General features: G+C 38.2%; 2 protein-coding genes across 2 annotated transcripts in view; both read right to left on the bottom strand.

Annotated features, from left to right (window-relative positions):
- LOC139115873 (CMP-N-acetylneuraminate-poly-alpha-2,8-sialyltransferase-like) overlaps positions 1-11781 on the bottom strand; it is a 50252-nt gene extending 38471 nt beyond the window's left edge. The window contains exon 1 of the mRNA XM_070678275.1: positions 11633-11781. The gene's annotated coding sequence lies outside the window, so the exon portion shown is untranslated. The remainder of the gene's footprint in view (positions 1-11632) is intronic.
- On the bottom strand, positions 660-4780 carry LOC139116507 (uncharacterized). The gene is made up of 3 exons (XM_070679122.1): positions 4219-4780; positions 3763-3898; positions 660-3527 (listed from the first exon to the last, which is right to left on the bottom strand). The coding sequence occupies exon 3, from the start codon at positions 2471-2473 to the stop codon at positions 1511-1513; it is 963 nt and encodes a 320-aa protein (XP_070535223.1). The 5' UTR covers positions 2474-3527; positions 3763-3898; positions 4219-4780; the 3' UTR covers positions 660-1510.
- Positions 11782-12345: the final 564 nt, after the last annotated feature.

Genomic DNA, 12345 nt, shown 5'->3' with positions numbered 1-12345 from the left:
TTCTAGCTTAAAATGCTAATCGTGCATCGTGAACTTTGGCTCGCGGCGCGTGGCTCATGGCGCTTGAATTAGGCTTACCAAATTTCCAATGCGTTTGTTTGTATTTTTTGTGTAACTGTACTTGTACCTTAGTGCAATGCCCGTTAACTGAGTGCAAACAACAAAATTTTGACAATAATCAATCGGATTGTCATTTGTTTTATTCACTGAGCTGTTTTAGGTGTATATGAACGTACAAACCAAAGTCATGCATACCAGCGAAGGTCACGCGTACAATGTACTTGTAAGTAGTTCGGTTACAGCAGAAATATAATTCGTATTTTAACATGTTAAAATACGGGTTCATATTAGTGCCATCTAAAAATATGAGAATGGCAATACAGGCATAGCATGTATGATAATACAGGATATTATCTCAGTTTTGTGTCATGCCCCTTCCTTTACTTTTCGATTTGAATCATTGAAACGTTTCAATGACATTACAACAGTCATATATGCCGGGTACACTTCTGAGATACAATACAGCTGACATCAAGAAGGCTTTCATTTCATGTGGGCAAACTTTCATCCTTTCATCTTCTGTTCGCGAGTGGTCTTTGCAAGGCCGATTTACCACACTCTGCCAATGTACAAGTGTTAAGAATGACCCTGTCTAAGCATTTGTTGAATAATGCTATCTTTTATTCAATTGATTTGTTGAGACAGAAATTTAAATAGTTTCCCTATAAATGGGCTACCCATATAGTGAATTTCAAAGTAGCTCGGAATTACAACGTGCTTGGGTAAAGAGTAAAACGTTTCTGGTGACAGAAGATAACGCCACTGCATCAATGGCAAACACTCTTCTTCGACAGATTTTGCAAAAATTTAACCCAAAAGGCCAAAAAATAGTTTTTTCTGGCCATTAACACTTGACAAAAATGATGCGGTGACGCATTTTTTTTAAAATTTTATTTGTTTTTTTGGGGGCGGGGGTCCTTTTAAAGAAATTTGACAACTTTAAAGTTCGCATAATAGTTCAACAGTTAATGTTTTCACTGCCTGGAAAGTAGTCCTCTTTCACATTTTTCATATTCTTAGCACAATAGTTAAACAGATAATGTATTCCTCTGTATGAAAAGTAGTCCATTTTGACAACTTCCAGGTTCGCACGATAGTTTAAGAGTCAATGTGTTCCACTGTCCGAAAAGTACTTCATCTTCATTTTTAGAATTTTTGGCCGAGTCTCAAAACAGGTAGTACATGTTGGAAATATTTCTTCAGCTTCTTCCCCTGATACTATATCTGGACTGGCACAGTGGCGGCATATTGCTGGAAAAATCGCTGAAGAATACTATGGGATTTCCATAGGAAGTCTGGAAGACCTCTCGAACAAACACTCTTGCAAAGATGTGGTTTTCCTGCAGAGTGGCAGAACATCGCTGGAAAAATCGCTGAAGAATAGTAAGGGATTTCCACAGGGAGTCTGGAAGTCCGCTCCCTCTTCCTTTCTAGAATTTTTGTACTAGTCTCAAAACAGGTAGTACATGTTGGACATATTTCTATAGCTTTTCCCCCTGATACTATATCTGGACTGGCACAGTGGCGGCATATTGCTGGAAAAACAACTGAAGAATAGTATGGGATTTCCATAGGAAGTCTGGAAGTCCTCTCGAACAAACACTCTGGCAAAGATGTAGTTTTTCTGTCCGTCAGGAATAAAGGCACTCAAAGTTGAACCACAAGTGAAGTCAACATTATCTAATGCTGCTTCAAGTTGTTGGAGTTCATGCAGTTTGAATTTTTTGCTGCTGTGCAGTACTCTAGGCTTATTGCACCCAATGCATTCAATGGTGTGACGAACCCTACAGGCTGTCTGCGCGCTTGGGTTAAATGGTAGTTCATGGCCAACTTTTGTCTTTGTCTGCAGTGAAGGCATATCTCTTTCTGTAGTGTTTGTACCATATAATGCATGGAATGGTTTGTAGTGCAAGCCATCACTGGTGAGTACTGGGTCTGGTAAGTCGTGGACTTCCTTGAAAACCTCTTCAGGTAATCTTTGTGGTTTGTGATATTTAGAGTTGGTGTCTGCACATTTCTTCACACTAAATGCATATTTTTTCTTCGCCATATGTTGATCATAGAACTCTTTCATTTCTTTACTTTGTAGCACTTTCCTTTTTGGCATGCTTACAGATACATTTTCATCTATCTGATGTATGTGGTTCAAAAGTTCAGTGATCTCCTGTTTTGTAGCACTCTGGTAGGTGTTGAATTTCTCGTCCTTGGGTTCAAGCTGCTGTACTATGGATGAAATCAGGGACTCTGGTTGTTGCAGACTCTCTATTACATCAGCCTTCAGCTGTGGGGACTTCTTGGCAGCTTCTCTGATATCCTTCATACTGTTACACCTTTCAAGTAATTTTTCTGAGTCGGCACTCATTTCTTTGGGCATGATTCCCAGAGCTTGAAGACAAATGTTCAATATCAACATGATTCGCTCTGCTGAATTTTTCCAAGAATGGCCTGGTGGGGTACGAACAACAATCACTGCATCCAGGTCCTGTTTCAAAAACAGGGCTATCAGGGAAAAAGGCACTTATGAGAATGTGACTCTGTGGTCTGGTCCACCATCGTTGTATATCAACTTCAGAGGAGCAGTGTCATTTACTGTGTCAAGGACTTTACTCAGTTCTGCAGCATAGTGTTGTGGAGATGATGACTTAAAAACACTGGCATAGCTGCCTCTGTTGCACCATATACTTCACTTAAGTACACCGGTGAACTGTAGTGATGATTTGGAATAGGTTTTTTTTTGGCAAGAACTGGAGTCTCAACCACTGCTTCGATGGAATAGGTGTATCTTCAGGACATAGTTTCTTCACTTCTTCATGGAGATGACGTACTGACATAGCTGTTGCCATGTTTGTTACAACGGTTTGTCTTCTCCAATGAACAGCTGTCTGAGCAACACTGTCAATATACTGTGCGGTGATCTCCCAAATTTGTAAAACACTGGAGTTCGCCCATAGTTGAGGGTTCGCAAATCACATGTAATTTTCGGGTCACCAAGTTCAATGCACAGTTTTACTCTGTGATCAATATCAGCTTCATGAAGACTTGACGGAGCTGATGAATCATTTGTAAGGAGACGATAAATCTCTCTCAAATGCATTGGCTTCACCTTTGCTATGGTTCCAATTAAATTCGCAAAGTGTCTCTCCATTTGTCTTGTGTAAAACTTTGGTGCAAGTGTCTGGATTTCAATACTCAGCTGAGCAGTTTTTGTCTTTGCAATTTCAGGGTTGACATATGAGGGTTCTTTCCACAAATAGTACTGATTACCCACACCACCTCCAGGTGCATATGTGTAAAATGCTGTCTTAGTTGGCAACCTAGTAACGGTAAGATCTCGTTGAGGAAAATAAACTGAAATGGATCTTTGTCGCTCAGGCAGATATGATTGGCTCACAGGATTGTGCCATCCTCACAGATGATAAAGACACAGGCAGGTTGAAAATACCAACTGAATTGTCCAATTGTCTCACCTGAATAAAATTAAATAAAGGAACATTTTAGTTCTCTGAACAAGAAAGAATAAATACAAGTGAATATTTTTTTTCTTGTATGAATTCAATAAATTAATAACTAAGTCTACACACAAGTGATTTCTGTAAAGATATTGAGAATGTGATCGACATAAATTGTATGTTGTATATTTCACAACTGTACAAATAAGACATTATACATGTAAATAAAAATGAAATTATATTGACAACTTACTGGATTCTCTGCTTGATGACGACGGGATGAAACTTCTAACTGTTGGCTGAGGTAGGTTGCATTTTTGTTGAAAGATAATGCTATCGATTTTATGGCTTCGTTAATGGCTCGTCACTTCCTCCCTATTGATCCAATTCTAAAAAAATGAGAAATATTATGAGTTGCTATAGACAACGAAAAATTATCGACAAATTTACCTAGCTGCTAAAATAATTTATATGCATCACAGTACAGACTAAAGTATAACCGTATCCATTCTTGCATCAATCAAAATTCATAAATATTAGAATATGGCTATACCTCTGAAAACTTGACTGTGTAATCTTGCCTGAATTTGTTCATAAACTATACGTTCAAAAATTATTCAGTCAACAAAAACGCTTTACTATCACAATGCACAAGAAACAAAGAGTTATCTATAATTTTCAATACACACATTAAAATATTGAGCCCTACCTGCTCCAGAATGTTGAAAATTAGCTGTGCTAGGTTCCTGAGTTCATTCCCTTCCAAGTTTTTCATCACATGTCTATGAAATGCTGTATATTTTATTCTTGAAACATATCGTAAAACGAGGAAAAATGACACTGCCGCAGACTGAGTTTCACACGATGAGGGTCGATTAACCACAACGCATCACATGTTATCTTGATGAACTGGTCCCCAAGGCTTTTACTGCTGACATCCCATCCGAGATTTTTCTCTATTAAGCCAGCTGACCATATCGTTATGAACTTTAAATCTGGCATTTCGTCTATCCAATTGCTTCAGCGACGGCCAAACTTTCTTCCGAGCTGAAGCCCTAAGCACTTTAAATGCGCTTGTACCGGCGTCTTGGTTACATCACAAGTCTTATCAAAACTGTCTCTCAGATTGAATGTCATGTATTTTCCAAATTTTGATACGTCTAAAACTTTCGCTGTCATTGGAACCGACTGGGACTGACCTGATATATCAAGACACTACGTGACAGATACACGTACAGTTTATGCAGCGTCGATGATTCATGAACATCTTCGAGGCCAAAAGGGCATCAGGATCCTTGACCCCTGGGTTATTTACATGGATATTAACATTCCAATGCCTTGCATAGCGGCTACAAAAGCTAGAAATTACGTGCCAGGGCAACGAGGTCAGCCATGCTTGTTTCTGGTATGCATCTCCATTATAGGATGTTTTCTAGGAGAAACTACCCAAACTCCTTTCCTTCTCGGTACATGCTTATTATATTAGCATGCCCTGCTCGTCCTATTTTGATTCATCGAGCTGAACCACATGACTGACCACAAATACACAGTAATGGTTTGTTTACATGCCCATGAATATGAATAATAAGATTAACAACTCACAGTATCGTAACTTTACAGCTCAAACGTACATCATAATCAATCACAAAATAAAATGGAGCACTTGTAGGTAAAGTTGAGATACTTTTTTCTGAAAACATCTCCGGATTTGCCAATTTTGTACAGCGCACGTGACAGTGCGTCGCGTATTGCTCGTTTTCTGGGGCCCAGTTGTCGTTCACTCCTGAAATTTTCGGAAATTTTGACGGTTTTCTCAAGTTCGCTGATAATATAATGGAAATAACAGATTCCGCTCTGACTATTAACGTTTATTTATTGGCACGGGCTCGAGGAAAGCCACATTAACGGGCTCGGCAAGCCTCGCCTGTTAATTTTTGGCTTTCCTCTTGCCCTTGCCCACAAATAAACGTTAATGGTCAGCGCGTAGTCCGTTATTTATTTTTGTTATTGAATGTGTGTGAATGCTTTAGACATCTCGACTTGACCTATTGTTCTCTTGCAAATTAGTAATCAGTCATACTTTTTTTCATATTTAAATAAGTAATCACTACACTTTTATTGATATGATAATGATTTTCTTTCATTAAAGTGTGGTGATTACTTATTTACATATGAATAAAAGTATGACTGATTACTTATTTTGCATAAGAACAATAGGTGTCAGTCGTGTTTTCTGGGATAAATGGATGGCAAGAACAATAGATCACATGACCTGGAGTGGTATAAATATAGGAAGACAATTTGTTCAACTGATATGTTATAGCATCACATTTTATAATTCAATTTTAACTTTCTTTGGACCATGCTCAATGTAAGCAACATGATTTGCAGATGAAGACTCTCCATCTTTAGATTCGGCGTCTTCTTGGGTTGGACCAATCTTGTCTGTTTTGTTACATTGTTTTGTCGTAACTTAAGAAACTGGTTTACTTACAGATTCCTCTGATTTAACACTAGATGGAGGTGGTAGTAATATATTCGACACATGCTTTTGTAGTGCAGTAGACATACATTTGAGGCGCGTAAACCGTCATCTGATCTGTGACCTGTTTGTTCTTTGATAAGCTGCTCATCGAATCCCTGATGGTACAGAGATGTTGCCGCATTCACCTGAAATTATCAAACACAAGACATATGTGACAAATATCATGGAAATAAGTACAGCGCTTTTGTAACGTTTGTGGAATAGTCGAAAGAAATTCTGTGGTACTGCCGCACACACAACAAATAGTTTTGGTCAATGAATTTAATTTTATAACTTTACAGAATTCGTTTTGTGTATAAATATTTTAGTAAAAGAATAAATTACCTTGCCAGAATATCCAGTGTGCTGGCAGTCTGGCCAAGCCATCTTGCACATTTGCTTTGTGTAAAGACGTATATTTTCTGGCAGGAGAACTTGATTATCCTTTGGCAAGGGTCATCGATAGTACAATCCCGTCTGGTGTTATCATCGCCAAGTACTTTTTTATAAGTTGAAGTACATGTACATCGTGGATTTATGCACTCCGTAGTAGCGGCTGCTCTTATAGGGCAGTTGCCAGTGTAAAATCGACTTTAGTTGTATTTACATATGGCCGTCCATGGAACTCTAGGAAGTCTCTTGGGTCATCAGATCAGACAAGTTGACAAGCTCCATCTTGACCAGTCGAAAATTCGAAAATGGTATTGACAGCCTGATATATCCACGTGGCAATCACATGCATCTACAGATTGAATTCCTTCTCGCTAGCCAATAGCCAACAAGATAGAGTAAGGCAAGCCATTTTATTTAACCAATCAGACTAAAATAGTTTCCTTCTACACAGGTGCATTATACCATCTGTAGCCCTTATTCAAATGCAGATTTGCAGTTGACCAGAGCCCTTGACCTACTTGGCTGAGATAGGTCATCCTCCCAAACTCGCATGCCAGGTGCATAATGACCTCTGTGAACCTTTCGACTTACAATGGGTCACTCCATTCCAATTGTGGGTGTTCAAACCAAAAGTAGACGATTTATTGACAGTAATTTTCAATTTTTAGAAAAGATTGGCCTGTTTTTTTCGTGGTATAAGTCGTTAATCGCACCTCGTAGGTGAGCTGTTACAGTTGTAATCACCACACTTATGGTCAGGAACTTGTAAACATCACTCGGCCTTCGGCCTCGTGATGTTTACAAGTTCCTGACCGTAAGTGTGGTGATTACAACTGTAACAGCACACCTACTCGTGCAATTAACTATACTAAGCCTGCCTGCAGTAAAATGGGTGTTGGGAAAAGTAAATGTTTTGTAACAGGGTAAAATTGGCCTAAAAATAGAAATGATGGTGAACTTTTCACCTTGGAGTACGCCACCAAACGGCTGCGGATGAGAACTGCTTCAAGAGACCCCGAAAATTCAGAAATAGTCTCAACGAGCACACTTTGAGGTGACGAGCGCTGACCAGAAACAAATCAATTTTATTGGGCCCAATACGATGCCCACTGTTCTCAGTTACAGAACACGTTCAGTGTAGGAAATATCAATCGTTCAATCTACCCGTAAACACTGCATCGAGAAAAAACTATCTTTAGAGTTGTGTGCAGTTTCATAGCCGGGAAATGAGACTAAGGCAATATAAAAATGTTCGGCATCATTTAAAAAGTGGTATAGCCACAAACTGATGACGTCAAAACAGCCGTACACAAAACACAGACGCCCCATAATTACGGCACTTACTAACTAATAATCTTACAATAAAATAATATAAAAATTGCACTTTCTTCAGATCACTGTCACAATTTCTGGCTGCTTAGTTTTTGTGTTGGGTGAACCACAGTGTGGGCCAGGAATTGGGGTCAGCTAACAAAATTGTCGGAACGGAGTGAACGTTAGCGAGTGGAGTTCCGACAATTTGGTCAGCTAACCCCCAATTCCTGGCTCCCACTGTGCTTCACCGGACACAAAATCAAGCAAATGAAGACCATCATCGATTTTTAGGGTTAGGGTTAGGTGGTGCATATTATCGCGGGGCACCATTTTTAAAGTGGTATGGCCACAAACTGATGACATCAAAGATGTGCGTCAAAGGTTACTTTCTAAAAGAGGCGATAAATTATTTTGGGTACAAGAGTTAGGAATGGAGCTGGGAAACGTAGGGGGATATGATTGAAAAGAAGGGTCCCAATTTTTTACTATCTTTACTCCCTTCCCTCTTTTCTAGCATCTCATTACTCTATCCATGTCTTCTTCAGCTAGCCTGATACCTATGTGGAAGCAACGGTAATGATAGGGAGAGAAGTGTTATTTATTAGTTACACTTTTTTACACAACAACTAATACCGCTGCCAGGGATCGAACCAATCACCTACTGCATGTGAAGCACTACCTATAACCTGTACTCCACGAGAACAAGGTGCAAGGAACGGATGCAATGTTCCATATAAACGTTAGGATGATAATACTAAGCAGAAACTGATTAATTTATAATGTTCACTTGTAATGGTTTGAAACTCTTTTCCTTCTTTTATTTAATTTATGCCTCTGCATTGATTGCTTTATTGCCTGTCTTTATTTTTTTCTGCATTGTCATATTTGTTTTGCAGATTTGTTATTGTTTGAATATGTTTCATATTATTTGTTGTATTTGCAGAGTTAAGCATAAAATTGTCACTTGTTTAGGATGTTTTATATGTTGACAAATTTGTGTTTGACATTTATTATTGAATTTGTCATTTGCTGTCTTTTTTACAATACGAAAGGTGTGCGTTCCCTCTTTGACAGGATACACTTTTATATAAAAGTGGTTCATCTCCCAACATGTATAAAATGCAATATTTCATTGCGTGATTTTAGTTTTTAGACCGCCTCAAAACATTTGACACAATATGGTGTTATGCAGTGTTGAATCGATGAAGGGGGCAGTAAATTCCAAGTATAGAGAAGTTAAATATGTTGAACAAGTGACATCCACGCCTTAGCTTAATAGCCGAAACGCCTCCGCCACATGAACTCAAAAAGATAAGTTGGAAATAAGTCTGAAGATGTGAAGCCCATCCACGTTCGCTTGGCATGCATCCACATGCCTTCAAGGGTGTTGGTGTGGGCGAAGGTTTGAGGATCCACAAAATGAAGACAATGATTGGCGGTGAAATGAGAAAACTGAGGGGACTTGGACAACGAAGAATAAGCCCCTTTGCCCCTACCATTCATCGGAATAATACTGAAACCTGTAGGAACAAATCGATAAAGCATTGGCATAACGTACGCCAGTCAACAGAAATTAAAAAGCAAGCACAAATATCGCGACCAATGACTCCAATCACCTAATGTCTGTCACTGTGACGACTCAAGCTGTATTTGGACTTTCGGAACTTGAATTCATTATAGATGTTTGAGTTTAGTTACCTCCGTGGATTCATAAATTTGCATAATACAATCTGGCCAAAAATCTATTGGGAGGCATGATCGCAAAGATAAAGGAAACTAATCTGTGGACAAAAATTAAATAAATCAATAACAGAGTTTGAACTACTGTACAGGTGTGATTTTCGGTCTGTAGAAGAAGTAATGCAATTGAAAACATAAAAAGAGTTTTGGCCGTCATATTGATTATTATTGCATTTGAATGAACTCTGAATTCTGTTATGTAACTCTGTGCCGTCTTTGGCAACGGCTATATTGAAAAGGGTCAATATGGCCATTGCCATCGGTTTGTAAATGACAACAAATTTGATGAATAAACCGTGAGAGGGGACATATTGTACCCAGAACGAGACGGAATTATTGCCGCAATCACATGAACTAACTAACCCTAACCCTAAAAAGTCTGTGATGGTCTTAATTTGCTTTTTTTGATCTCATCATGCAATTTGGAAATGCCACAGTCTACACGACAGGTTTCATGTACCGAAAAAATGAAAAAATATTCAAACACGGCAAATATTCAAAGACGGCACTGATTGCTTAATTTGCTTTGCAACATATTTCAATTCTTTATCCTTTGAATTAACAGCCCTCTTCATCGATTTAACACTTAACATAACACCATAATGTGCCGAATATTTTGGGACGGTCTAGAAACTAATTCACGTCTAAGTTTACTGCTCAGGAGGCCACTGCCGCTGATGTGAGACTCTCGAGACGCACAAACCACACGAAAAGATGAGTTCGTGCTAGTGACAGTGTATGAACCCTAAATCATTATATTGACAGCGAATTTCGTTTGTGTCTGTATGAATTCACTTTGTCGATCGGTGGAAATACTACAATGAAATTATCGTGACATATCCAACGAATTGTTGTTAACGTTTTCATGTAAAATAGCAATGAAATATTGCATTTCATACATATTGAGTAATAAAAAAACTTTTATACAAAGTGTATCGTGTCACAAAACGGAACGCACACCTTTCGTATTTTTTAAAAGGCAGCAAATGGCAATAGTCAATAAAACATGTCAAACACAATGTTTTCAACATATAAAAAATTCTATACAAGCGACCATTTTAAGCGATGACTGTGCACATACAACCAATTATATGAAAAAATATTCAAACAATAAGAAATCTGCACAACAAACACGACAATGCGGAGAAAAAAATAAAGACAGGCAATAAAGCAATGAATGCTGAGGCATGAATTCAATAAAAAAGGGAAATGCGTAAAAAACTTTCAAATCATTAAAAGTGAACATTATAAATTAATCATCCTAACATTTATATGGAATATTGCATCCCATTCTCGCAACTTGTTCTCATGGAGTACAGGTTATAGGTAATGCTTGACATGCTGGAGGCGCTGAGTTCGAGCCCCGGTAGTGGTATTGCTTGGTGTGTTAAAATGTGTAACTGAAAACTAACACTTCTCTCAATGTCAGTAATCTACCGTTGCTTCCACATAGGTATCAGGGTGGCTGAAGACGACGTGGATAGAGTAAGAGGACACTACAAAAGAGGGAAAGCAGTGATGATAGTAAAAATTTTAGGCCCTTCTTTTCAATCGTTTCCCTAAGTTTCTAAGCCCCCCTTCCTAACTGTTACCCCTAAAGTAATTTATCGCCCCTTTTAAAACGTAACCTATGACCTTATTTCCATAAGTACGCACATCTTTGACGTCATGAGTTTTTGGCTATACCACTTGTAAAATGGTGCCGTGAAGGTCGTATTAGGTTAAACTGTTGCAAAATTTATCGAAGGAGAACGTTTGTAATGAATGCAGGTGGCGTCATTTTCTGTCGCTAGAAACGTTTTACTTATAACCCAAGCACGTGGCAATTCAAAGCTATTTTGAAATTCACCGTAACTCATCTCCCTCATTGTCGTAAGGCCCTTTCACCTTCGATCTTGCATTGAGGGCACAACTCAAAAATAATTTTTATCGTTCGTCGAAAGAACAACCATATAAATGCTGACCAAGCCACCACAAAACTAATAAACTATTGGGACATCTGACTATGAGTCGAATCAGTTGCCATACTTAACAAACAAGCTGTTAAATATTGCCTACGCCCGTCTTTCAAGAGCATTGGTCAGTAACAAGCGACTGTACCATTGCTGTTGGAGTTAAAAAGTCAAAAGAGTAAATAATGTTTGTATCTTACCTATTACTTATGCGTAATGATGTCCTAGTCTTCAGTCACACTCAGAGACAAATGGTTAATGAATGCTTAATTCAACGATTATACCTCGAGCTTCAAGGAACCTTCCCCAGATAAAGGTTATTCTGTATTAAATATACGGAAGCATACATCAAGATTGAAGCTTTAAAGCTAAGAGGGCGCTTCCGCAGGCAGATAAGATATATCGCTCAAGAACAAGATAGTAGTGTATCGGACATTAATGAATAATACCGAGGAGAAATGTTTCAAGTGTCTCATCGCATTGTTAATTCCTCGCGGCACTGCAGTTAGCTTGTGTGGATGGTCGATATATATATATATATATATATATATATATATATATATATATATATATATATATATATATATATATATATATATATATATATATATATATATATATATATATATATATACATGAAAACAGCTGAATGACATAGATTACCTAATCCGTAATTGTGTGTTTTGAGCCATGATAATCTGTTTATGCGTATGTGGCATCTTGAATATTCGTATGACACAGACGTCATTAATTGCGGGTCACTCATTTGCTTGCCCATTTTTCATATTTTGTATTATTGGTGCTTTTGATCGACAGCCTACTTTACTTTCTCTGTCAATTTTATCGTCATGTCCGCTTTCACCATTGCATTTCTTGGTAAATGTTTTCCCGTCAGTTTTGAAACACTTTCTGC

This window comes from Ptychodera flava, chromosome 17 (genome assembly GCF_041260155.1).
Source record: "Ptychodera flava strain L36383 chromosome 17, AS_Pfla_20210202, whole genome shotgun sequence".
Classification (NCBI taxonomy): domain Eukaryota; kingdom Metazoa; phylum Hemichordata; class Enteropneusta; family Ptychoderidae; genus Ptychodera; species Ptychodera flava.
This window is presented reverse-complemented; position numbering and strand designations above follow the sequence as displayed.

Excerpts from the sequence above, each read along its gene's own strand:
- LOC139116507 (XM_070679122.1), bottom strand. The coding sequence starts at position 2,473 with ATGTTGATATTGAACATTTGTCTTCAAGCTCTGGGAATCATGCCCAAA.